Below are 27334 nucleotides of genomic sequence, written 5' to 3' on the forward strand. Positions count from 1 at the left end.
ACAATTCTAAAAGAGGGAATGCAAGAAGGGTTCACCAGATTGACTTCTGAGATGTGAAGCTTGTCTAATGGGAAGTGGTAGAGTAGTTAGGCTTGTGCTCTCTGGAGTGATGTTATTGAACAAGGATCGAAAGAGTAGATACAGTGGTAACACATACAAAATGCTGGAGGAACTCAGCAGGCCAGGCAGCATCTATGGAAAAGGTTACAGTCGGCGTTTCGGGCCGAGACCCTTCCTGCAGTGTTGCTTGGATTTCCAGTATCTGCAGATTTTCTCTTAGATTCGGTGGTAATGGTTTCCCTGCTCTGAGTGTCCAGGACCAGGCATCACAATCTCAAGCCAATGGGTTGAATGGGAATTGGAATGAAAATGTTTTGCCGCAAGGAATTTCCACTTTCGGCAGATGGAGTAGAGGTACTCGACGAAGCGGTCCCACAATTTATGACATGTCTCACCAATGTAGAGGGTAGTGCATCGAGAAAACCAGAAACAGTAGACAACCCCAGCGGATTCACAGGTGAGGTGTTGCATCACCTGGAAGGACTGTTTGGGGCCTTTAATGGAGATGAGGAGGGGCAGATGTAGCACTTTGGCCACTTGCAGGGATAGGTACCTGGACGGAGATCAGTGGAGAGGAACAAATGGATAAGTGAATCCTCACCAGTGCAGAGGGTGTTAGCTACCATTGGAATGGGCAGCGGGCTCTTGGCAAAATATTGACATGGTCTGCTTTCTAATACATCTAATTCCTTAAGTTATATTTTATGTAACCTTGTATCCCTTGGGAGGCCTCTGTAACACACATCTGGTGTGGGGAAACATGATGTTCAATTGACCATTCAGCCCATCAAGCCTCCTGTGCTGTTCAGTTCGCTGATCTCTCCCATAAGCTCATTTCCTTTTCCCTTTGTTCCTTCTGTCCTTGATATTCTTGTCCATGTTTTTCCTGCTTCAAAAATTGCACCTGACATTGAATTCACACCCTTTTCTAACAAATGACCAGATTTTCACTGTCCTCTACAGGAAAATTTGTGTTTTGATTTTATTCCTAAATGGCCTGGCTCTATCCTTTTCAGGTTATGCTGTCATCCATTTTCTGCTGTTGCTGATACTTCATTGAAGCAGGTCTGTGATCGGCCTTTCATTATACTGCATGCGGCTTGGAAATGGGTCCACATGCCTCTGATTTTTCTTGTGTATTTTGCCTGTAGGTTAACATCTTCATCTCTGATTCTGCTTTAAAACTTGGGGAACTGAGTAAGGAGATAGTAGAGGCTCAATTTACCAATATATTGCAGAACCTAAAGGAGGAAGGATTTTTTTTAGTGTTCAGTGTCCTCAGTCCATACAACAAACACTTCATCTTAGTTGCCAACTCTATGCCTGTCCTAGCAACAACCTGATTCTAAGCCAGATTGTCCACCACCTCATCATTCTATTCAAATCCAAAATGAATTTCACATCACATCCATTGTCATATATGTATTTCAACCTCCTTGATACTGTGCAGCCTTGCCCTGGTAAAACCACATTTCTTAATCTTAAACACAAGCGATTCTGAAAATCCAGAATTACTCACAAAATGCTGGAGCAGCTCAGCAGCTAAGGGTGTATCAATGGAGGGGAATATGCATTCGATGTTTTGGGTCGAGATCCTTTATCGGGATTGGAAGCGAAAAGGGAAGAAGCAAGAACAAGAAGTGGGAGGCGGAGGGGACGAGTACGATTTGGCAGGTGATAGGTGAAGCTAGGTGAGGGGGAAGGTGCGTGGGTGGAGGACAAGGGATGGAGTGGCGAGCTGGGAGGTGATAGGTGGAAAATGTAAAGAGCCAAAGAAGAAGGAATCTGATGGGAGAGGAGAGTAGATCCTCACTGGGCCCAAACTTCATATGCCTCGTGCATTTTACGTGTTACCTCTAAACTTGACTTCTTTCAAAGTGCTTCTGTATCTTGTTCTCCTTTCATGCGCCCTCATGCTGTGAATGGCAATTGATGCCAGGTCACTTTGCCAAGCTCAGATTTAAAATTAATAGAATTTGATGAGGAAAGTTATTACTTGTAACGGTGGGAAAGATCAGCCACTATGTCTTTCAGTGGCAGAGCAGATTCAAAAGGGTAAAAAATTCATATTCCAAAGCATAGACTGTAGAGTTTTCAATTTCCAACAGTGTAGTTTTATCAATAATTAAATGGATTTTTGATTATAATACTAATAGGGTAAAATCTGATGCAATTTCTTTTTAAGACCTTCTTATAATGGAACGTGGCCAACAAAAAATGTGCAGTGTAGATATTTTGTTGTTAAAGCCTGTCACTGTCAGATCCACACATACAGAACGACACCCCACAATCTCCTTGCGCAATTTATTGTCTGTAAACCCCAATTTAAAAGTATCATTTGGGCTATGCAACTCTCTCTAGATATTAAGGATACAAGTAAATTAGTTAGCAATATTTTTATTTAAATTGGTTGACCTCAGATGATTGCTGTCAGCAGTTGCTCCCAGCCATGCAGTTCATTAGTGAACTTATGATGTAAATTAAACTGTATATTAGATGACAGATGCATTACATTTAACTGCCAATCTCTCTAATCTGAAAATGTTCATCCAAGTGTATTCTTTATTTTGGAATTGCTTCTATTAGAGAAAGAGTTTCTCATAAGATTCCGGAGTTCTCAAGGTAGCTTGAGCTTGGTGTGAAGAAAAAGGCTTGTGCAAAATTTCATGAGTGCAATTATTTTGGCCTTGCTGTTATGATTTGCTTATTATTCCAAAATGACATTCCTGATGTCAAGGGAACATCTGGATTGGCGAGTGCTTTGCCAGCTCAGATGTATTTAGTGTTGTCATTTCAATTTAAATGCTTCATTTTCTTTTTTTGTCCAAAATTAAATTCAGAAAGATTTCCACTGAGAGGGCAGACAAATAGAGTTTTTAATCTTACAGTCTCACTGCAATCTTAAGAGACCTGCCATGTCAGCTTTAAGCATTAAAGCTGTTACAATGAAATTGATAATGTTTGAGGGTGGGTAAACTAAAATTCCTTTACACCCAGATATACTGAAGTTTCATGCCAACAATCCACAGCGCATTTTAACTAGTGGATAGAACTTTGCCAAAACAGTCCACTGTAGTAATAAAAAATTACATTCTCTTTCTTAGCTATTAACTAGCTATTTATATAAAGTCTGATGTTGTTGCATATTTAGCAAGTTCACAAGCGTGTTCACAGCACCAACCTAAGGCTTGAAATACACAAAGGTCCAAAATCTTGAAGACTGGGGAAATGGAAACCTTATGAAGCATTTCCCATGTTGGTGACAGCATATTATAAACATTCTGCTGTATTGGGCACAGCATAATTGAGTGTCTGATAATAAAACATACATCATAACAAACCAAGGCCAGATCCATCTGGAATAAACTTAAAACCCAGGAAGCTCAATCTCATTCCCAAATCAAAGGAGTGGACAGAGAACATAGTACAGCATAGCAACAGACCCTTCAGGCCACAATGTTGTGCCAAACCAATTAAAGTAGTAATCAAGTGGCCAACTAAACTAGTCTCTTCTGTCTACACAATGTCCCCAGCTGTCTAGAAATGAAAGCCAGAATAAAACAACAGTATCTGCAGTGCTGATGTCAAAAACTTTTGGGACTGACAGTTTAAACAGATCACATTAAAGCTTCTTTTATCCTAGCAGAAGAGTCCACTTTCCATTTCTTCGGAAATGTTTTCATTTCATTTTGCCTTTTTCAGCAAACAAGTTGAGAGCCTTGTTGCTCTTAATCCAATGATTATGATTTAGAGGAGTTTATAGTCAACAGTAGTTATTCAGAAGATTTTCAAAGCAGTGAATGAGGGAGTGTGATCTAAGCAGCTGGAACCAGTTAAAACAAGTCTTGCTGGGAGTGAGTTTTATTTGAGCCAATAAAAAGAATCAAGGTGTAAGCGGAGCAGCCGTTGTTGGAGTGGGACAGGGATGGAGTGGTCAGGCTTCGGCTGAACGGCCGGAGGCTCTAAGTAAGTTTCTAGAAAGTTTGTTTTTCCTCTTTGTCTATTAGTACATAATTAGTGCACTGTAAGTAGATCCAGGATTAATGGTATGTTCACCACGTGAGATGTGGGAACTTAGGGAGATCTCCACTCTCCCTAATAGCTACAAACGTTTGTACATTTGAACATGTTAAGGATCTGGAGCTGCAACTGGATGATCTTAAGCTTTTTCAAACAAAATGAGGAGGTGATAGATAGGAACTACAGGGAGATAGTCACTCCTATGTAGAAGGAGGCAGGTACCTGGGAGAGGGAAAGGAAACAGGCAGCCAACGCAGAATACCCTGTGGCCACTCCCCTCAATAATAAGTATACCACTTTGGATACTTTTTTTGGGGGGGGCCGTGGGAGGTGACCTACTAGGGGAAGTCATAGTGACCGGGTCTCCGGTGCTAAGTCTGGTTCTGTAGCTTGGAAGGGAAGGGGAAGAAGAGAAGTGCAGTCGTGATGGGGGATTCCATTGTTCGAGGAGCAGACAGGAAATTCTGTGGACGTGAAAGAGACACCCATATAGTATGCTGCCTCACAGATCAGAGAGGTCTTGGGTTGAGTCTTCAGCATTCTAAAGGGGGCAGGTGAACAGCTGGAAGTTGTACATATTGGTACCAACAACATAGGTAGGAAAAGGGATAAGGTCCTGAAGATAGAACATAGGGACTGCAGTTGAAGCCAGAAGTTTACATACACCTTAGCCAAGTACATTTAAACTCAGTTTTTCACAATTGCTGACATTTAATCCTAGGAAACATTCCCTGTCTTAGGTCAGTTAGGATTACTACTTTATTTTAAGAATGTGAAATGTCAGAATAATAGTAGAGAAAATGATTTATTTCAGTTTTTATTTCTTACATCACTTTCCCAGTGGGTCAGAAGTTTACACACACTTTGTTAGTATTTGGTAGCATTGCCTTTAAATTGTTTAATTTGGGTCAAATGTTTTGGGTAGCCTTCCACAAGCCTCTCACAGTAAGTTGCTGGAATTTTGTTCCATTCCTCCAAACCTGTAACTGAGTCAGGTTTGTAGGCCTCCTTGCTCACACATGCTTTTTCACAAAGGAGTGCACTGAGCTCCAAGGTATGTTCAGTGCTTTTGAGAGGATCTTGTACCTTTCTCCAGCTTTGTGCTTCTCTATTATAGTTTACCTGACTTGTCTTGAATGCTCTTTTTTACTTCATCTACCATACTGTTGGACCTTACAGAGAGAGGGGATATTTATTCTTATGAATTCATTGAAAACGGGTAATCCTCCAATTTTCTACATCAACAAATTGGGCGAGTTGGTAAGGTAACATACAATATTGCCTCTGAAGGTTGGCCTGTGAGACAGCGGGAGAGATTAAAAAGTGAGCAGATTGAGAAGGGGAAGGTCATTTCTTCGGCAGTTTGAACGGGGCTCAACTGCGCAAGCGCGTGAAGATCAGCCTGTGAGACAGCGGGAGAGTTTAAAAAGCGAGCAGATTAATGGAGCGGGTGACGGAGTAGCGGGAGACAGAGGCTCGAGAGGCTGAGGATGAGCCTGCTCCCAGTGATGTAAGGCGGAGTAAGTTCCTTTAATTAATCTAATTAACTTAGGAGTAGGGAATGGAGGCAGCAGTTAAGGCAGTTGAGTGCTCCGTTTGCAGTATGTGGGAAGTCAGGGTGAGCACAATTGTCCCTGATGACTACACCTGTAAAAGGTGCGTCCAGCTGCAGCTCCTGACAAACCGAGTTGGGGAACTGGAGCTGGATGAACTTCTGATTATTCGTGAGGCAGAGGCAGAAATAGACAGGAGTTACAGGGAGATAGTCACCCCTAAGAGTCAGGAGACAGGTAGCTGGGTGACTGTCAGAAGAGGGAAGAGGAATAGACAGAAAGAGCAAAGCACCCCTGTGGCCGTTCCCATTAAGAATAAATATACCGTTTTGGACACTGTTGGTGGTGACGACCTACCAGGGACAAGTTGCAGTGGTCGCGTCTCTGGCACCGAGACTGCACCCTCAGTTCTGAAGGGAAGGAGGGAAAAGAGGAGAACAGTAGTGATAGGGGATTCGATAGTTAGGGGGACAGATAAGAGGTTCTGTGGGAGAGATCAAGAATCCCGGATGGTCTCTTGCCTCCCTGGCGCCAGGGTCCACAATATCTCGGATCAAGTTCTCGGTATTCTCAGGAAGGAGGGTGAGCAGCCAGATGTTGTGGTCCATGTAGGGACCAATGACGTGTATAGGAAGGAGGAGGAGGTCCTGCAAGGAGAGTTAGGGAGTTAGGTGCAAAGTTGAAGGGCAGGACCTCCAGGGTTGCAATCTCAGGATTGCTACCCGTGCCATGTGCTGATGAGGCTAGAAATAGGAAGATAATGTAGCTAAATACGTGGCTAAGGAGTTGGTGCAGGAGGGAGGGCTTCATGTTTCTGGACAATTGGGCCTTGTTCCAGGGAAGGTGGGACCTGTTCCGATGGGACGGGTTGCACCTGAACTGGAGGGGGACTAACATCCTTGTGGGAAGGTTTGCTACCGCTGCTCCCGGGGGTTTAAACTAGATTTGCAGGAGGAGGGGAACCAGAGTGTTAGAACAGATAGTGAGGTGGATGAGGATAAAGGTCATGCGAGAACTGCAAGTATAGTGCATGGAGTAAAGCCAGATCTAACATATAGAGAGGCTTTGAGGAAAGAGAAGCAGAATAAACGGTGTAAAGACAGTAAGGTAGAAGGGCTGAAGTGTGTGTACCTCAACGCAAGAAGCATCAGGAACAAAGGTGATGAACTGAGAGCTTGGATACATACATGGAATTATGATGTCGTGGCCATTACAGAGACTTGGCTGGCACCAGGGCAGGAATGGATTCTCAATATTCCTGAATTTCAGTGCTTTAAAAGGGATAGAAAGGGGAGAAAAAGGGGAGGAGGGGTGGCATTACTGGTCAGGGATACTATTACAGCTACAGAAAGGGTGGGTAATGTAGCAGGATCCTCTTTGGAGTCAGTATGGGTGGAAGTCAGGAACAGGAAGGGAGCAGTTACTCTATTGCGGGTATTCTATAGACCCCGCTGTAGCAGCAGAGATACAGAGGAGCAGATTGGCAGGCAGATTTTGGAAAGGTGCAAAAATAACAGGGTTGTTATCATGGGTGACTTTAACTTCCCTAATATTGATTGGCACCTGATTAGTTCCAAGGGTTTAGATGGGGCAGAGTTTGTTAAGTGTGTCCAGGACAGATTCCTGTCACAGTATATTGACAGACCGACTAGGGGGAATGCCATACTGGATCTAGTATTAGGTAATGAACCGGGTCAGGTCACAGATCTCTCAGTGGGTGAGCATCTGGGGGACAGTGACCACCGCTCCCTGGCCTTTAACACTATCATGGAAAAAGATAGAATCAGAGAGGACAGGAAAATTTTTAATTGGGGAAGGGCAAATTATGAGGCTACAAGGCTAGAAATTGCGGGTGTGAATTGGGATGATGTTTTTGCAGGGAAATGTACTATGGATATGTGGTTGATATTTAGGAATCTCTTGCAGGATGTTAGGGATAAGTTTGTCCTGGTGAGGAAGATAAGGAATGGTAGGGTGAAGGAACCATGGGTGACAAGTGAGGTGGAAAATCTAGTCAAGTGGAAGAAAGCAGCATACATGAGGTTTAGGAAGCAAGGATTAGATGGGGGTAGCAAGAAAGGAGCTTAAGAAGGGGCTGAGGAGAGCAAGAAGGGGGCATGAGAAGGCCTTGGTGAGTAGGGTAAAGGAAAACCCCAAGGCATTCTTCAATTATGTGAAGAACAAAAGGATTAGGTTAGATTACAGGATGACAGGAGTGAAGGTAGGACCAATTGGAGATAAAGGTGGGAAGATGTGCCTGGAGGCTGTGGAAGTGAGTGAGGTCCCCAATGAATGCTTCTCTTCAGTATTCACCCTTGAGAGGGAACTTGATGACGGTGAGGACAATATGAGTGAGGTTGATGTTCTGGAGCATGTTGATATTAAGGGAGAGGAGGTGTTGGAGTTGTTGAAATACATTAGGATGGATAAGTCCCCAGGGCCTGAAGGAATATTCCCCAGGCTGCTCCACGAGGCGAGGGAAGAGATTGCTGAGCCTCTGGCTAGGATCTTTATGTTCTTGTTGTCCACGGGACTGGTACCGGAGGATTGGAGGGAGGCAAATGTTGTCACCTTGTTCAAAAAAGGTAGTAGGGATAGTCCGAGTAATTATAGACTAGTGAGCCTATGTCTGTGGTGGGAAAGCTGTTGGGAAAGATTCTTAGAGATAGGATCTATGGGCATTTAGAGAATGGTGTTCTGATCAGGGACAGTCAGCATGGCTTTGTGAAGGGCAGATCATGTCTAACAAGCCTGATAGTTCTTTGAGGAGGTGACCAGGCATATAGATGAGGGTAGTGCAGTGGATGTGATCTACATGGATTTTAGTAAGGCATTTGATAAGGTTCCACATGGTAGGCTTATTTAGAAAGACAGAAGGCATGGGATCCAGGGAAGTTTGGCCAGGTGGATTCAGAATTGGCTTGCCTGCAGAAAACAGAGGGTCGTGGTGGAGGGAGTACATTTGGATTGGAGGATTGTGACAAGTGGTATCCCACAAGGATCAGTTCTGGGACCTCTACTTTTCATGATTTTTATTAACGACCTGGATGTGGGGGTAGAAGGGTGGGTTGGCAAGTTTGCAGATGACACAAAGGTTGATGGTGTTGTGGATAATGTAGAGGATCGTCAAAGATTGCAGGGAGACATTGATAGGATGCAGAAGTGGGCTAAGAAGCGGCAGATGGAGCTCAACCCGGAGAAGTGTGAGGTGGTACACTTTAGAAGGACAAACTCCAAGGCAGAGTACAAAGTAAATGGCAGGATACTTGGTAGTGTGGAGAAGCAGAGGGATCTGGGGGTACATGTCCACAGATTCCTGAAAGTTGCCTCACAGGTAGATAGGGTAGTTACCTTACTTTATTGTCGCCAAACAATTGATACTAGAGTGTACAATCATCACAGCAATATTTGATTCTGTGCTTCGTGCTGCCTGGAGTACAAATCGATAGTAAATAGTAAAAATTTAAATTATAAATCATAAATAGAAAATAAAAAAGGGAAAGTAAGGTAGTGCTTATTTGGAGGGTACGGCCCAGATCCGGGTCAGGATCTGTTCAGCAGTCTTATCACAGTTGGAAAGAAGCTGTTCCCAAATCTGGCTGTACGAGTCTGCAAGCTCCTGAGCCTTCTCCCGGAGGGAAGAGGGACAAAAAGTGTGTTGGCTGGGTGGGTCATGTCCTTGATTATCCTGGCAGCACTGCTCCAACAGCATGCAGTGTAAAGTGAGTCCAAGGATGGAAGATTGGTTTGTGTGATGTGCTGGGCAGTGTTCACGATCTTCTGCAGCTTCTTCCGGTCTTGGACAGGACAACTTCCATACCAGGTTGTGATGCACCCGAGAAAAATGCTTTCTACGGGGCATCTATAAAAATTAGTGAGGGTTTTAGGGGACAGGCCAAATTTCTTTAGCTTCCTCAGGAAGTAAAGGCGCTGGTGGACCTTCTTGGCAGTGGACTCTGCTTGGTTGGACCAAGTCAGGTCATTTGTGATATTGACCCCGAGGAACTTAAAAGTTTTGACCTGTTCCACTTGCGCACCACCGATGTAAATTGGGTTGTGCAGTCCGCTACTGCTCCTGAGGTTAACAACCAATTCCTTCATCTCACTGACGTTGAGGGATAGGTTATTGTGTTAGCTTTCATAAGTCGAGGGATAGCGTTTAAGAGTCACGAGGTAATGATGCAGCTCTATAAAACTCTGGTTAGGCCACACTTGGAGTATTGTGTCCAGTTCTGGTCGCCTCACTATAGGAAGGATGTGGAAGCATTGGAAAGGGTACAGAGGAGATTTACCAGGATGCTACCTGGTTTCGAGAGTATGCATTATGGTCAGAGATTAAGGGAGCTAGGGCGTTATTCTTTGGAGAGAAGGAGGATGAGAGGAGACATGATAGAGGTATACAAGATATTAAGAGGAATAGGTATTGTGGACAGCCAGCGCCTCTTCCCCAGGGCATCACTGCTCAGTACAAGAGGACATGGTTTTAAGGTAAGGGGTGGGAAGTTCAAAGGGGATATTAGAGGAAGGTTTTTCACTCAGAGAGTGGTTGGTGCGTGGAATGTACTGCCTGAGTCAGTGGTGGAGGCAGGTAACTAGTGAAATTTAAGAGACTTACTAGACAGGTATATGGAGGAATTTAAGTTGGGGGGGTTATATGAGAGGCAGGGTTTGAGGGTCGGCATAACATTGTGGGCCGAAGGGCCTGTACTGTACTATTCTATGTTCTACGTAGTAATTACAAAGGGGATGAACACATTTTCAGTCTGTCAATTTTGGTAAATTGTGAATGGGTTTTGGAATTTTTTTTTGATTTGACATGATGCACGATGTTTTGTAGATTAGCTCAAAAAGTCCAACTTCAATATAATTTAAACTTAGAAAATGAGTCAGTGAAATGTGAAAATAGTTGTGGGGACTGAATACTTTTTCAAGGCACTATATGTATTGATCCACATTCCAGCATCTGCAAACTTTTGTGTCTCCATTTTGATTACAAAATGGTTGTGCACCTCTAAAATGGTGGCATAAACAATAGGAACTTTATCCTCAGAGTTCAGGTGCCAATCAATTAATTGCATGTAAACTATTAGGGTAAGTTAAAAATTATTAAGTGGCTAAAATAAAGACTGCCAATTTAGTCAATTGAGCTCATCTGGAGGAAATTGAGAACAGGATTTGACACATCGGCACAGACGATGTGGTCTGATGGTGATGCAATGTCTTTTTTTAAACAACAGATATTCTGTGAGAGTTACTGTGCTGTATTCATTATTTTATCGTCTCTACAAGAGTTCACAGTCTAGCTACTCTTCTACATGCCATTTTGAATTAAGTTGAACATTTTATAAATGTAGAATAATAACTCTTTTTTGAATGAAAAGTATTAGATTGACCAATCTTAACAGTAAATCTTACTAGTAAAACAAAACTTCTGTCAGTGAAAAATTTGGTATTGTTACTCTGCTTTCTTGAAAAATATATTGCTGCCCTGAACACCAGTGGTGTAACAGACATTTAATGACTTTTGAAAATGAACGCTTGTTGAACTGTTGCAAACCCACACTCCTGTTTAAAATTCAATTTTTTAATCTGTCATTCGTGATAACTTAAGAATTATACCTTCAAGTTTGGATGATGGGTGACTGGGAGAGGAATTTGCATATGGTAGACAGAATTGCAAATAGACACTATTTTTCTCAGTTGAACCTTGCTCAGTACTCATTTGAAAACTGATGTAATGCTGTCTGCATACACTACTGTGGAACTTGTGGTTAGAAATTTGTATTGTTTGCAAAGCAATATTTCCATAGGGCTGTAGCAGATCAAATGAAGCTTGTTTTCAGGCAAAATCAATTGATATTTTGATTAAAACTTCTAATGAAGCCTCCCATTATTGTTTTGAAGTATTTAAAAAGAGATTTTGTTCAGGAAGATAAATGTTTCAAAAGAGATTTTGGAATGATTTAAGCACAAATAACTGAAAAAATATTAGTCTGTAATGATATTGGTATTTCCACAGAATATTAAAAATGTCTGCTTTCAACAAATGGTCCTTTGATAAGTACCTGCAGTGCTGAATCAATTACAAAAGCAAACAACAGGAATTCTGCAGATGCTGGAAATTCAAGCAACACACATAAAAGTTGCTGGTGAACGCAGCAGACCAGGCAGCATCTCTAGGAAGAGGTGCAGTCAACGTTTCAGGCCGAGACCCTCCGTCAGGACTAACTGAAGGAAGAGTGAGTAAGGGATTTGAAAGTTGGAGGGGGAGGGGGAGATCCAAAATGATAGGAGAAGACAGGAGGGGGAGGGATGGAGCCAAGAGCTGGACAGGTGATAGGCAAAAGGGATACGAGAGGATCATGGGACAGGAGGTCCGGGAAGAAAGACAAGGGGGGGGACCCAGAGGATGGGCAAGGGGTATATTCAGAGGGACAGAGGGAGAAAAAGGAGAGTGAGAGAAAGAATGTGTGTATAAAAATAAGTAACAGATGGGGTACGAGGGGGAGGTGGGGAATTAGCAGAAGTTAGAGAAGTCGATGTTCATGCCATCAGGTTGGAGGCTACCCAGACGGAATATAAGGTGTTGTTCCTCCAACCTGAGTGTGGCTTCATCTTTACAGTAGAGGAGGCCGTGGATAGACATGTCAGAATGGGAATGGGATGTGGAATTAAAATGTGTGGCCACTGGGAGATCCTGCTTTCTCTGGCGGACAGAGCGTAGGTGTTCAGCAAAGCGGTCTCCCAGTCCGGTGCTCCCGATGTGGCCTTTTATATATTGGCGAGACCCGACGCAGACTGGGAGACCGCTTTGCTGAACATCTACGCTCTGTCCGCCAGAGAAAGCAGGATCTCCCAGTGGCCACACATTTTAATTCCACATCCCATTCCCATTCTGACATGTCTATCCACAGCCTCCTCTACTGTAAAGATGAAGCCACACTCAGGTTGGAGGAACAACACCTTATATTCCCTCTGGGTCGCCTCCAACCTGATGGCATGAACATCGACTTCCCTAACTTCTGCTAATGCCCCACCTCCCCCTCGTACCCCATCTGTTACTTATTTTTATACACACATTCTTTCTCTCACTCTCCTTTTTCTCCCTCTGTCCCTCTGAATATACCCCTTGCCCATCCTCTGGGTCCCCCTCCCCCCTTGTCTTTCTTCCTGGACCTCCTGTCCCATGATCTTCTCGTATCCCTTTTGCCTATCACCTGTCCAGCTCTTGGCTCCATCCCTCCCCCTCCTGTCTTCTCCTATCATTTTGGATCTCCCCCTCCCCCTCCAACTTTCAAATCCCTTACTCACTCTTCCTTCAGTTAGTCCTGACGAAGGGTCTCGGCCTGAATCGTCGACTGCACCTCTTCCTAGAGATGCTGCCTGGCCTGCTGCGTTCACCAATTACAAAAGCATGTTTTTTGGTGGGGCTTCTGTGTGCATTGAGCATATTTGGTGTAAGATGTTAAGCAACTTGAACGCCTTTTGGCCAGAATATCAAATGCTGAATCTGGAAGCCCAAGGAGTCCAACAGTGAGCTCCTACTGCCTTATGCTGGGAAATTGTCATTGGAATCTTGCAAGAGGTTAAACTGATCTCTGGCCTCTCTCGTCTTTCATTTCAATCCCAGCTCTGGCCTTCCTCTTGCCCTGGCTTCTTGAAAAAGTGAAGGAGAGAGAAAATGGGAAGCTTTAATTATTGTCATAAAGAAAATATTAAAGCTTTTATATGAGACATTATGGAAAGGCTTTAAAAAAATCAGAATACAGTAATTAAGCAAAGCGTGCATGCTTTTGTGAAATGGAAATTATGTTTAACCAATTTATTGGAGTCAGTTTAGAAGACTGCTGATTCATGATAGTGGGGAGTGTAGTTTTTGGCCATAGAGTTAATATTAATCTGTTGGTAAGGTGGATAGAGCAATGACAGATGAAATTTAATCGTCAAAAATGTGAGGGGATACATTTGGGTGGCCAAATCAGGCGAGGAAATACACGGTGACAGGTAGGATTATAGAAATACTGAGAAATAGTACGATTTCCGTGTAAATGACAAAGTTAATATGATTATAGAGAAAGCATGTGGATTTTCACCAGAATGTTATCTGGTCTGGTGTCTTTCATCTATGAGGAGAGATTGGATAGATTGAATTTGCTTTCCTTGAGGCAGAGAAAACTGGGGGGGGCGGGGGGCAAGGGTGACTGATGGAGGTTTACATAATTATGAGGAGCATAGATAGCGAGAAACTCTTCCCCTGAGGTATATATAAACAGAAGCAACAGGTTTAATAACAGGAAAAGTTAATACCCTTCAACCATCAGGCTGCTGAACCAGCATAGATACCTTCACTCACATCAATGCTGAACTGATTCCACAACCTATAGACATGTTGGCAAGGCTCTACAACTCAGTATTATTTATTATTTGGACAATTTGTCTTTTGTACATTGGTTGTTCTTTTCATAAATTCTAATCTATTTATTTTCCTGTAAATGCCTGTATGAAAATGAATCCCAGGTAGTATGTGGTGTCACATTTGTACTTTAATAAATTTACTTTGAGCTTTGAACTTCGAATTTAAGGTAAGGGATATGAGATTCAGAGGGGATTTAAATAAAATATTTTTCACCCAGAGAGTGGTTGATGTTGAAAGGTGCTATCACTTGGAACAATGTGGGTTAAAGGCTATTGGCCAAATGCTTAGGTGCTGGCAAGTTGGATTGGTATCAATAGGCATTGACGTCTATCCTTGAAAAGGTGAGCTGGAGGCTGTCTTTCTCTACGGGATGGTTTTCACTCCATAGCTACACCACATATTACTAATGCAAGGAAAACTTGGTGAATTTATTCCTCCATATATTTTTTTAAATTATTTATTTTATTTTTATTTAATACAAACAAAAAAAACACAAAAAAGTACAGCACATCCACCAAAACCACAACCATAACAAAATCAAATTAAATATTGAGCAGCAAAAGGGAGAAAAATATAAAGGCAAAAGTAAACATACGCGGCAGAGGTGCACCGCACCAAAAAACCTCAGTCCTCACCCCGTAAGAAAGTCCAATACAGGGCCCCATATCCTCTCAAAGATGTCCCCTCTGTCCTCATTACATAGTCTCAGTCTCTCCAAATGTAAAGTATTTGCCAGTTCTCTCAGCCAAAGATTGTACGTAGGCACAGAGTCCATTTTCCACATTTGCAGGATTAATTTCTTAGCAATCACCATTCCAAATAATACAGCCATTTTTCCATAGATGTTGGCTGAAGATAGGGAGCTCGTTGCTCCAAGGATGGCTGTGAGCGGGTCTGGTTCCCACCGCTTCCCAGAAGCCTCTGAGAAACAGTGAAAAATACTTTTCCAGTATGCATAAGGCTTACAACATGACCAGAATGAATGTGACAAATTACTGTTCACAGATTTACGTCTATTTCAAACTGGTGAAACATCAGGGTAGAAACTGTGCAACTTTTCTTTGGAATAATGGAGTCTATGTATTGTTTTAAACTGTATAAGACTGTGTCTGACATTGACCGAACAATCATGTATACTCTTTAAACACTCATCCCAGACCTCCTCTGTCAGTTCTATACCCAATTCATCCACCCATACCTGTTTAAAACCTGCGGTATTCACCCGAGCTCCATTATGTAGGAGCGGATAAAAATAGGATACCGCACTATGAGTAACAGGATCAAATTTATTTATTGCCTCCAGGGACTCATGTTTGTCTAAAACTTCGAAGTTAGGTATATATTTCCGAACATAATTTTGAATTTGTAAGTATCTGAAAAAACTAGATGCAGGGATATTGTTAACTGCACAACTGAGGCAAAGTTTCCATTAATATATAGGTCACCTGCACTATAGATGGCTCTCTGTTTCCAGGTAGAAAAAACAGGCCAGGCAAAAAGGAATGACTGTCACAAATCGGAGTGTCAATATAAGTTTTTGGGGCCTTAATGTGTAGTTGAGTTCCTCCATGTTTTAAGAGGATAATTGGTAAAGTGCCAGATCAAGGGTTATTGTGGAAAATAAACCTTAATGTTGAAGGAAGTAACAATTTGGCATGAGATAAAAGATTGGCCAACAAACAGGAGACTGTGCAGGCAATAATAGGTCTTCTCTGGTAGACATAATGTAATGAATAAGGTGCCAGAGAGATTGATGCTGGTGCCAAAACTTTTTATGATTTGAATTAATGACTTGGGTGAAGACATCAAATAAGAATGGTTGCTAAAGCTGCTGATGATGCTTAAGGCTAATGCAAGAGGTAGGAGCACAAGTCTTTCACAACTGCTTCCTAATTAATTAGGATTATGACAGATAATCTATCTCAATGCAATATTTCTGCACCATCTGGTACCTTTGATTTTCCCCAAAATATCCAGATAACTATCACTATTTTTAATGAACTCATAGACTCCATAACCCTTCTGAGGATTCCAAAGCTAAGCTGCCTTTTATTTGAAGACAAGAGATTCTGCAGATGCTGGACATCCGGAGCAACACACACAAAATGCTGGAGGAACTCAGCAGGCCAGGCAGCATCCATGAGGAGGAATAAACGGTCAAGAAGTTGCAGGCTAAAACCCTTCATCAAGACTGGAAAGGAAGGGGTAAAATGGCATAATAAAAAGGTGGTGGGGAGGGGAATGAGGACAAGCTTGGAAGGTGACAAGTGAAACCAGGTGAGTGAGAAAGGTAAATCACTGGAGGAGGAGGATTCTGATAGAGGAGAGTGGAGAAGGGGAAGGAGGGGCACCAGGGGGAGGTGATACGCAGCTGACGAGAAGAGGTGAGAGGCCAGAGTGGGGAATAGAAGAATGAGGAAGGGGGAGGGGAAAAGAAAAAAATACTGGAAGAAGAAATAAATGTTCATGCCATTGTGTAGGAAGCTGCCTAGACATAATATGTGTTGTTCATCTACCCTGAGAGTGGTTTCATCATGGCAGAGGAGGAGCCCAGGGACCGACATGTTGGAACAGGAATGGGGATAAGAATTAGAATGATTAGCCACTGAGAAATTCCTCTATTTCACCAATGTAGAGGAGGACGTATCAGAAGCACTGGATACAATAGATGAACCCCGACAGATTTACAAGTGAAGTGTTGCCTCACCTGGAAGGACTGTTTGTGGCCCTGACAGGAGGTGAGGGAGGCAGTGAATGAGCAGGTGTATCATTTATATTGCTTGCAGGGATATGTACGAGGAGGGAGATTAGTGGTGAGAGACAAATGGACCAAGGAATCATGGAGGGAGTGATCCCTGCAGAGAAGGATGGAGCTAAAGGTGTGTATGGTGTTAGGATCCTGTTGGAAGATGGTGGAAGCTGTGGAGAATGATCTGTTGGATGCAGAGGCTCGTGGGGTGATAGGTGAGGACAAGGGGAATTCTATCCTTGCTAAGGTGCTGGGAAGATGGGGTAAGTGAAGATGTCTGGGAAATGGAGGATATGTGTGTGAGGGTAGCATCGATGGTGGAGGAAGGGAAACCCTGTTCTTTGAAGAGGGAAAAGATCTCTGATGTCCTGGAAAAGACATGCTGGATAAAAATGCAGTGGAGACAAATGAACTGAGAAAAGAGAATAGCGTTTTTACAGGAGATATGGTGGGAGCAGGTATAGACCAGATAGGTTTATAAAAGATGTCTTTAAACGGCTTGTCTCCAGAGATTTTTTCAGGAAGATCAAGAAAGGGGAGAGAGTTGTCAAAAATCAACTGAGTGAATTTAACGGCAGGGTAGAAAGTTGGAAGCAAAGTTAGTGAAATTGACAAGCTCAGCATGGGTGTATGAAACAGCACCCATGCATTCGTCAATGTAATGCAGAATGTGTTGGAGAGCATGGCCAGGGAAGACTTGAAACATGGATTGCCCCATGTTGTCAAAGAAAAGGCAGGCATAGCTGGGACCCATGCAGATGCCAATGGCTACACCTTGAGTTTGGAGAAAGTAGAATGAACTGAAGGAGAAATTGTTGAGAGTGAGGGCCTGTTCTGCCAGGTGGAGGAGGAGAACTGGTTGGGTCTTTACTCAAGAAAGAAGCGGAGAGCTTTAAGGCATTTTTAATTGGGGAAGTAAAAATATATAGGGACTGGACATCCATGGTGAAGAGAAAGGGTCAGGGCCAGGGAATTGAAAGTTGTTGAGGAGATTGAGAGCTTGTGAAGTGTCTCCAATGTAGGCGAGAAGGGACTGAACCAAGGCGGGTAGAACAGTTTGCAGACGTGAGTTCAGTGGTGGACGAGCAGGCAAAGACAGTGGGCCTACCTGGACAGTCAGGGTTGTGGACTTTGGGTAGGGTAATTCAACTATGAGTTTGGTGGCAGTGGAGATCTCCAGACTTGATTAGGTTAGTGATGGTACCATCAACACATGAAGAAATCTCTTCTCAATTCTAAGTGGCCCATTCCTTATTTGGGCATTGGTTCTTGTTTCCTCAGTCAAGGGAAATGTCCTCTCTCTGTTCTGCTTCTTGAACCTGGAAGGACTTTGTAAGCTTCAATGCGAGAGTTCTCGTTCTTCAACTTCAGAGAATATAAGTATGGATGCAACTGTTGAAGAGGGCATGAGGGGAGTAGGGTGTTGGTCACAGTGAGATACAGATAATTGAAGTGAGTGGGCAAAAATCTGACTAATTATACATGGAGTCATAACGTGTGAAATAGTCTATTTTGTCAGGAAAATGGAAATAAAAAGCTTTCTATCTAAATTTTGAGGAAACACAAAATAGTGTCCGAGCACATGGTTTACAAAAGGCTAGTACGCAGGCACAGCAAGTAAGTTGGAAAGCCAACAGAATGCTATTGCATTTTGCAAGGGGAATTGAAAATGAAAGCAGTGAGGTTACACTTCGACTGTATCTTGTGCAAATTAAACTGTATCTGGAGGACTGTGTAAAACATTGGTCTCCTTTATTTAAGGAAATATTTTAATGTGTTCAGTTAAAATGTATTACATTATTACAAGCAGCTTCTTTTATGAGGATATTTTGTACAGATCAGGCGTGTTGGTTAGAGATTTGACAAGTGAGAGGGAATTTGATTGAAGCATTCAGAGCCCTGAGCAGTCTTGACAGACAGGTATGGAGATGATATCTCCTCTTCTGAGGAATCTAGAACTAGGGATCAGCGATTTAACAACAAAAGACTGCTTTTTATTTGGTAAAATGGTTTATTTGTGTTGCATGTACTGAGGTACAGTGGGGGGGAAAAAGTTTTGCATACCATTAATACAGATTAATTGATTACAGCAGTGCATTGAGATAGTAGAAAGTAAAACACTGACAGAGTGCAGAATAAAGTGTTACGCTTACAGAGGAGATTTAGTGCAGGGTAGGTCATAAGGTGCTAAGCTATGACAAGGTAGATTGAGAGGTCAAATTCATTCCATCATACTGGAGAACTGTTTAATAGTCTTATAACATCACAGTAGAAATTGTCCTTGATCTGATGGTATGTGCTTTCAGGCTTTTGTATTTTCTGCCCAATGGGAGAAAGGAGATGGGGTAATGCCCAGGGTCGGCAGGGTCTTGATTATATTGGCTGTGCTACTGAAGCACGAAAAGTGTAGCCAGGATCCACGGAGGGGTGGCTGGGTTCTCTGATGTGCTGACTGTGTCGTCGACTCTCTGCTGTTGCTCAGTCATGGGCAGAGCAGTTGCTACACCATCTGGTAGCCATGATGCATCCGCATAGGATGCTTTGTGTGGTGTATTGACAAAAATTGGTAAGGATCAAAGAGGCTATGCCAAGTTTTTTAGTCTCCAGAGGATGTACAGGCTCCGTTGAGCTTACTTAGTTGTGCCATCATCATATAGGCTATTGGTGCTTAGTCCTATGATTTTGAAGCTGTCGACCCTCTCAACATCGCCATTGATGTAAACAGGAGCATGTATAACACCATCCTTTCCTGAAGTCGGTGACCTTTTATTTTGCTGGCCTTGTTGGAAAGGTTGTTGTCGTGACACCACGTCTGTCTCCTTCCTGCATTCTGACTCATCTTTATTTGAGATATGGCGGACTACAGTGGAATCATCTGCGACCTTTATAAATGGTGTTAGAGCAAAATCTGACCATGCAGCAATGAGTGTACAGGGAGTAGAGTAGGGGGCTGAGGACAGAGCATTGTGTTTGGGATAATCATTGTTGAGCTGTTGCTGCTATCCTTACTGATTGTGGTCTGCTAGTCAGAGAGTCGAAGATCCAGTCGCAGAGGGAAATGTTGAGTGCCCGGTCTGCAAGTTTGCAAATAAGTCTGCTTGGAATTAGAGTATTGAAAGTGGAGCTGTTGTCGATAAACAGCAGTCTAACCTACAATACGTACCTGTGCTGTCCAGATGCTTCAGATTTGAATGTAGAGCCAGGAAGATGTAGACCTGTTTTGGCAGTAAGTGAATTGGCAGTTGATGTGTGCCATGAACAGTGTGTCAAAGCACTTCATTCTGATTGATGTCAGAGCCACTGAGTGGTAGTCATTAAGGCATGTTACCTTATTTTTCTTAGGTACCAGGGGATAGTGGTCTTAAAGCTGGCAGGAACCTCAGATTGAAGCCTGGGGAGGTTTTAAAAAAAGTCTGAAATTACCCTTGCAAGCTGATCCATGCAGGATCTAAGGACGTGGCTGGGAACACTCTCCGGGCTGGATGCTTTCCACAGGTTCGCTCTCCAGCAGAGTGGTCTTGTTCACGTTGATGACTGTGGGTTCAGGTGCATTGGAAACTGCTGTGGGTGGTAACGTTCCAACCCCCTTCTGTTCACAGCATGCATAGAATATGTTAAACTCATTAGGAAGGGATGTGCTGTTTTCGGTGATGCTGCCTGACTTTGTTTTGCAGCCCATTTATAGCACGTCTGCCCTTCCCTAACTGACAGTTAGTTTGGAGCCGCTGTTGTCTCTTGGCATGCATGATAGTTTCACAGAAAAGGTCAGGGTCACCAGATAAGAACATGCCAGCTCCAGACTTCAATGGGGGGTGGCACACAGAATACTGGAGGAACTCAGCAGGCCAGGCAGCATCTATGGAAAAACAAGTACAGTCAGCGTTTCAGGCCAAGTCCCTTTGGCAGGATCTCAGCCTGAAACATCGACTGTACATTTTTTTCCATAGATACCGCCTGGCCTGCTGAGTTCCTCCAGCATTTTGTGTGTGTTGCTTGGATTTCCAGCACCTGCAGATTTTCTCTTGTTTTCAGTAGGGTATGGATCTTTTGGACGCAGCCTTAGACGTCCACTTAGAAATGGAGATAAGGGGGAATTTTTTAGCCAGAGAGTGGTGAAGGTGTGTGGAATTTGTTGCCACAGGCAGCTGTGGGGGCCAAATCATTGGGTGTATTTAAGGCGGAGGTTAGTAAATTCGTGATTAATTAGTGCATGAAGCGATATGGGAGAAGGCAGGAGATTGAGGCTGAGAGGGAAATGGATCAGACATGATGAAATGGTGGAGTAGGCTTGATGGGCCAAATGGCCTAATTCTTCTGCTATATCTATCTTATGGCTTTATGGTCTTAATCCATAGTTTCCTGTTTGCGAACACCCAGATTGTCCTTTGTGGTATCGAGTCCTCAACACACTTGCTGATAAAGTCTCTGATGGTGGTGATATGAGGGGTAAATTTTAGAAAACCTAGCACATTTATTTTTCAACATAGTCCTCTCCTACATTTACACACTTAGTCCAGTGGTCGTGGAGCATACGGATCCCTTCTTTGCAGAAGTCAGCGTCTTGGACCTCCAGAAAGTGGTCCACAGCTGGGGTGATTGATAAGTTCGTGACTAAGGTAGAAGGAGATGAGTTATTAACTTCAAACGTTCTGCGTAATCACTCAGAGCTGAACTGCATGTGCATGTAACGAGAGCTGTATAACCCATCTCCTTCTACCTTAGGCCACGAACTTATCAACCACTCCTCGTATACTCATCTAGGCCAAAGGACAGAGGGCCTCCAGTTTTCTTTAAGGCAGATGGGCTAAGTATTTTGTGTGAGGGTCTTTGGAACTCTTGCAATTGGTGATAGAACTGGAGTCTTCTTGCAATTTAACTTCTCTGACCTTGACCTCTCACAGTCTTCCAATGAAGCTCAGTGTATACCTAAGATTATAACATATAGTGACTAACCTTGGGACTGAATGTTGAATTCAACAACCTCACTTAACCAGCCCTATTGTGTTACACGAGCCAGCATCCCTAGATTTCTCGCAAATGTGTTTCATAAACCCACCCCACCATCGTTTTGTTCTTGCTCTCTTTCTCTCCTTCATCTACTCCTCCTCTTCCTCCAGTTTTTCAGCAAATTAGTAAGACTTCACTGCCCTCTCTTAAACGAAACCACACATTTTGTAACATTCAATCTCCTGGTCTCCAACCTATCGCAGACCTCCCTTTATTTTCAAATGGTATTCCTAGTTCCAAAGAGAGATAATTGAACTGAAGCATCGACTGTGGTTTTCTGTGCACAGACACTGTCTATCTTATTTTGCAACATTTTGTTTTTATTTCAGATTTCCAACGACTTTGATTTTCATTTATTGTGTTCTGTGGTACCAGGCTATGCAAGAGAAAAGAGATGTTTCAGTTACTTGGATTGAAGTGCCCATTGTTTAAGCTGTGCACAATGTTCCATTAAAACTGCTGGTTCTGTGCTAAGAAAACAATATTCAGCTTTGAACATGGTTAGTTTTAGTATTTCCATTGTTTGGAATTCAGTCTCCCAATTTTCTCCTGGATTTTTGCTACTTTAAATGTAATACTAGCCACTTTTATGTTCCTACCTGGCACAAGCTTTCAATTTCCAGTTTACTACCATCTCTTTCCAAACAATGTGAATTGATTCCTGTATTGTATTGTAGTGTAACGCACTGTAAAGTTTCACTGCTAATGTAATGATTTCTCTGTAGCAGCAATGTTTGGGTTATGACTAGAGATGGAATGAGGGGCTATCCAATGAGAAGAATGTTGTTCTATCTTGTGGGTCTGGGAGCAGGGATTTTGCGGTCTTTTGGCGGGGAGAGATGAGGAGAGAAGACATGAATGGAGAGGGTTGGTAGACCGCCAGGCGGAGTGGACTTGGAGTGAGGGTCCAAGGGTCGGCTACGCTCAGAGGAGGTCGACAGGAAGCCAGCGGACTGAACCGTGAGCTCCAGCATTGCGCATTAGACTGTTTCTTGAGAATGGTCCCTTTTCTTTTTTTGGTTTCTTTACTAACCATATAGTCAAATTATAAAGCTCAATTATTTAATCTCATATTGTGTGCTGTTTGTTATTTTGTGGTACTGATTTGTAACAGGGGACACATCGCACTGCATCCACCCAAACAAAATTTCTTAAGTTTGGCCAGGCCGAGGACTGTCTTTCCCTAGATTAAGCCGCTAGTTGAACCAAGAGTTACAGTAGATATCAGAGTCTGTACATACCACCTTGTCTAAGACTGAACATCCTTAATAATTGCACTTTAGCTTTTTAACAAACGAGTGGTCATCTGGTCTAAAGGGACGATCTGAGCAATCGTTTGTAATAAACTATTTCAGCCATCATTTCCGTAAATGAGTTAACTCTCTTGTGTCAACAGATGTGATCTTACATAACGATTATCTAGTTAAACACAGACCCAGACAATACTTGTTTGTACTTCAGTTCGTGAGCTATTTTTCAGTCTTCCTCTGTGCACTGAGATGCATGCTGCGAACTAAAGATGCAATTTACTTCATATTAACCAGAGCTATTCTTTACAATTCATTTGCAGAATTACAAACAAACTACATAATGACTGTTGTAAACAAAAATCGATCCTTGGGCACACAGATCACTTCTTATTCCATACTCTTGTGGATTCTCTTTGTAGAACGCACCTGTTCTACAAACTTGAGCAATTTTGCTGTCTTCAATAATTCTGCAACTAGCTTGGTTCCAGGTATTTGTCAAAGGAACCAGAAGAAATTATCGCTTCACGCTACTGCTCACCGCACTTGCTCGGGCCTAACCAGATTGTTGTCGTGGATGCAGACACATAGCTGAAGATTGTTTATTTCTCCTTCCCTGTTGGATTTTTCCAGCTGGCACAGGCATATGTAGTCAGCCTGCTATCAAGGAAAACTGACAGCTTTGACTCTGCATTTTACATATTGAACTGTCTGATTTGACAGGGAAGAACCACAAATGGGTTTATTGCATCTAAAAATACCAGCATGCATGAAGAGTTAGCAGAAGCCATTATAAACCTCTTTCAGTCAACATATCTACATTTGCTTTAATATAGTAATACCAATTTACTACCAGCTATAGTTTTCACTGAAAATGAAAATTAAAACTAATGCTCCTATTCAATTATTTCAAATGATCTTGGCAAATCTATTTTTTTTTAATTAGTCATGACATTGGCCAGTTTTGAATGTTCATTCTGTCGCTTGAAGTGCTGACAAATGGCTTAATAATATTGTAAAATTTCAATGCTGTTAAAGCCATGTTTTTGCAAGGATATGGGTATTTCCAGATAGTTCATTTTGTGAACAGCAGCCCAAATTAAAAGTGATGTTACGATTAGCCTGTTCTCATAAGTGACTGCATGGACTTTGCTATAGCGTGTAAATGTAAAAAAGGTATTGCAGATGCTTTACCAAAACAAGGTTGTGTTGAATTAATTACACGTTGTTCTCTTTAAACTAAAAATATCCGTATCCATATTTGTTATTTATATTTAATGAAACATTTAAAGTTTGTTCCTGGTATTAATATCCAGGATAACACTCAAGCCACCTCTTGGGGTAGGTGAAGTTTCTCGGGCTGCATATAAAAATGGGAATTTGTTTTATTTTATGCTCAATATCATGTTCTTTGCTTTTAAACCAGGCTGAAGAGAAGCGAAACCTTAGCCTTGATGGTCATGTCGGTTTTGACAGTCTTCCTGATCAGTTAGTCAGCAAATCTGTATCGCAAGGCTTCTGTTTTAACATCCTTTGTGTGGGTAGGTACATTCAAAGCATTATAACTCTTGTGTGGGACAGTCCTGTGTCCCTGGTGACTGCTCAAATCCATTACACTTCATTAAGTTGAAATAATTCAATTAAAAATGTGATTTTGACACATCTGTTGACTTTATCCTGGTTTGGCCTGAGTTAATTAATGCCAGCGATGTCACAACAGCAGATTTGGTCAAATGTAGCAAAAAATAATAGCTGGACTCCCTGCTACTCAGATTAGATTAGCTTTATTCTTCACAAGTACATCGAAACATGCAGAAAAACATGTCAACGACTAACGCAGTCCGAGGTTGCGCTGGGTGCAGCCCGCAAGTGTTGCCATCCTTCTAGCACCAACGTAGCGTGCCCACAGTTTACTAATCCTGACACCTTTGGAATGTGGGAGGTAACCAGGACACCCGAAGGTCATGGGGAGAATGTACAAACTCCTTACAGACAGCAGCAGGAATTGAACCCCAGTCGCTGGCACTGTAAAATGTTACACTAGCCCCTGTGCTAATGTTACCACCCTATTATCCTCTAATGACCCCTAATGAAAGTTCAAATAAAAATACCTAATTAGTATAAAAATACTGCTAATGGAATACAGTGTTGGGAAATGTATGATAATGCATTTGATAAAAGGAACAATAATGCAAACTATAATCTAAATGGGGAGAAAGTTCAGACATCAGATGTGCAGAAGGGCTTAGAAGTCCTCGTGCAAGACACCCAGAAGCTTAATTTACAGATTGAGTCCATGGTAAAAAATACAAATGCAATGTTGGCATTTATTTCAAGGGGAGTAGAATAAGAAAGCAAAGAGATAATGCTGAGCCTTTATAAGACTCTAGTCAGGCCACACTTGGAGCATTTTCAACAGTTTTGGGCCCCATATCTCAGAAAGGGTGTGTTATCATTGGAGAGAGTCCAGAGGAGGTTCATGAGGATGATTCCGGAAATGAAGGAGTTAACATATGAGGAGAGTTTGGCATCTTTGGGCTTGTACTCACTGGAATTTAGAAGTATGCGGGGGCGGGGGTGTAATCTCATTGAAGCCTACCAAATGTTGAAAGGACTAGATGGGGTGGATGTGGAGAGGAAGTTTCCTATGGTGGGGGTACTCAGAACCAGAGGGCACAGTCTCAAAATTGAGAGGCGACCCTTTAGAACAGAGATAAGGAGGATTTTTTTTTTAGCCAGAGAGTAGTAAATCTGTGGAATGCTCTGCCACAGACTGTGGTGGAGGCCAAGTTCGTGGGTATATTTAAGGCAGAAGTTGATCGTTTCTTGATTGGTCAGGGCATCAAAGGATATGGAGAAAAGGCAGTATAGGATCAGGGATCCGGGATCAGCCATGATGGAACAGCAGAGCAGACTGGGCTCAATGGCCTGATACCGCTCCTATGTCTTATGGTCTTAAGGTGCAAAGAATTTAATAGCACATCATCATTCTAAATCTTAAGTGATCACTTGATTGTTAACCAAGGAAGCTTGGGTGCAGCTCAGCAAGTGTTTGAAAAATGTTTGTAAACGTGTTCCTTGGTCAACTATCACAACTTCCTGCATTTTTTCACTTTTGTGCACTAACTAGTGGTTAATGGTTTGCACAAGGGACCCCAGATAATTGTTCATCCCCCTCCCTGCTCTTATTTTATCTGATGTTAGTAGTTTATTTGAAAATGAAAAGTCAAATTTCTGACTGAGGTTACACCCTGCAAGAAAGTTAGGCAATTCAATTGCATTCATTTATCCCAGCAAAAACAAATGCATTTGATCCACAAGAATAAGTGACCAATTTTAAAGAATCAAAAAGTATTTCATTAATCGTACAGTAACTTGATATAAAATGTTGACAACAAAGTAGGCCTCAGTTGCTCAATGTTAAACGTATCACTGTGCTGCATCACAGTATGGTGAGATGTGGCTTTTGTTTGCCATGACCCCGTCTCTCTATATCTGAATCATTGACAGTTGGGAGTGAACGTCCAGGTACAGAAGTATCTCTCGCGTAGTCAAAGCTGGTATTATGATAAAAGACTTCAGCTCCCCAGTATAAGATTAGTTGTAATCCCCCTGCTTCCGACATAAGTTGTCCTGCCACCCGATAATTCTATTCTGTTCTGCTTTCAAATGTCTGACTGATTTTTCTTTGTACCCTAGGGGAAACAGGTATAGGCAAATCAACATTAATGAACACTTTGTTCAACACAATGTTTGAAAGTGACGAGGCCACTCACTATGAACCAGGAGTTCGTTTAAAACCACAAAGCTACAATTTAAAGGAGACCAATGTGGATCTGAAATTGACTGTCGTTAGTACAGTGGGATTTGGTGACCAAGTTAATAAAGAGGAAAGGTAAGTTCTTGAAATAAGCATGTACAATTCACCTGGAATCCTTCATTTGTCATATCAAATTGCAATTTCTATTTGTCTTTTTGGAACTTCCATCCAATACGCTCACTGATATCTAACTAGGTTGGTTGGCAAGTAATTTGCTCCAGTTTTTTTGACAGTGACGATTCATACACTGCTGATCTTATCAATCTTCTTCCCTCCCCTTGTCCCAACTCCCATATTGAAATAGTTTATACTTTGACTTCATAGTTAACTGACCAAGTGGATGTTGAAAATACATCAATTCATCCATGTGATTTAGGGGTGAGGATTTTTTTAAATCTTGAAGCATGCTTGTAGTGTTTGATTTGCTGTTATTTGATGGAGGCAGCGGCACTTTCAGCTACT

The 27334-nt window shown here is 42.4% G+C and overlaps 1 protein-coding gene across 1 annotated transcript in view; it reads left to right on the forward strand.

The window, feature by feature from the left end:
• The window catches only part of LOC134349215 (septin-8-B-like), an 84799-nt gene that overhangs the window by 35705 nt on the left and 21760 nt on the right, over positions 1–27334 (forward strand). Inside the window, exons 2-3 of the mRNA XM_063053206.1 lie at positions 24479–24593; positions 26752–26947. Coding sequence (XP_062909276.1) covers positions 24479–24593; positions 26752–26947 — 311 coding nt within the window. The remainder of the gene's footprint in view (positions 1–24478; positions 24594–26751; positions 26948–27334) is intronic.

Source organism: Mobula hypostoma, chromosome 7 (assembly GCF_963921235.1).
Source record: "Mobula hypostoma chromosome 7, sMobHyp1.1, whole genome shotgun sequence".
Lineage (NCBI taxonomy): Eukaryota > Metazoa > Chordata > Chondrichthyes > Myliobatiformes > Myliobatidae > Mobula > Mobula hypostoma.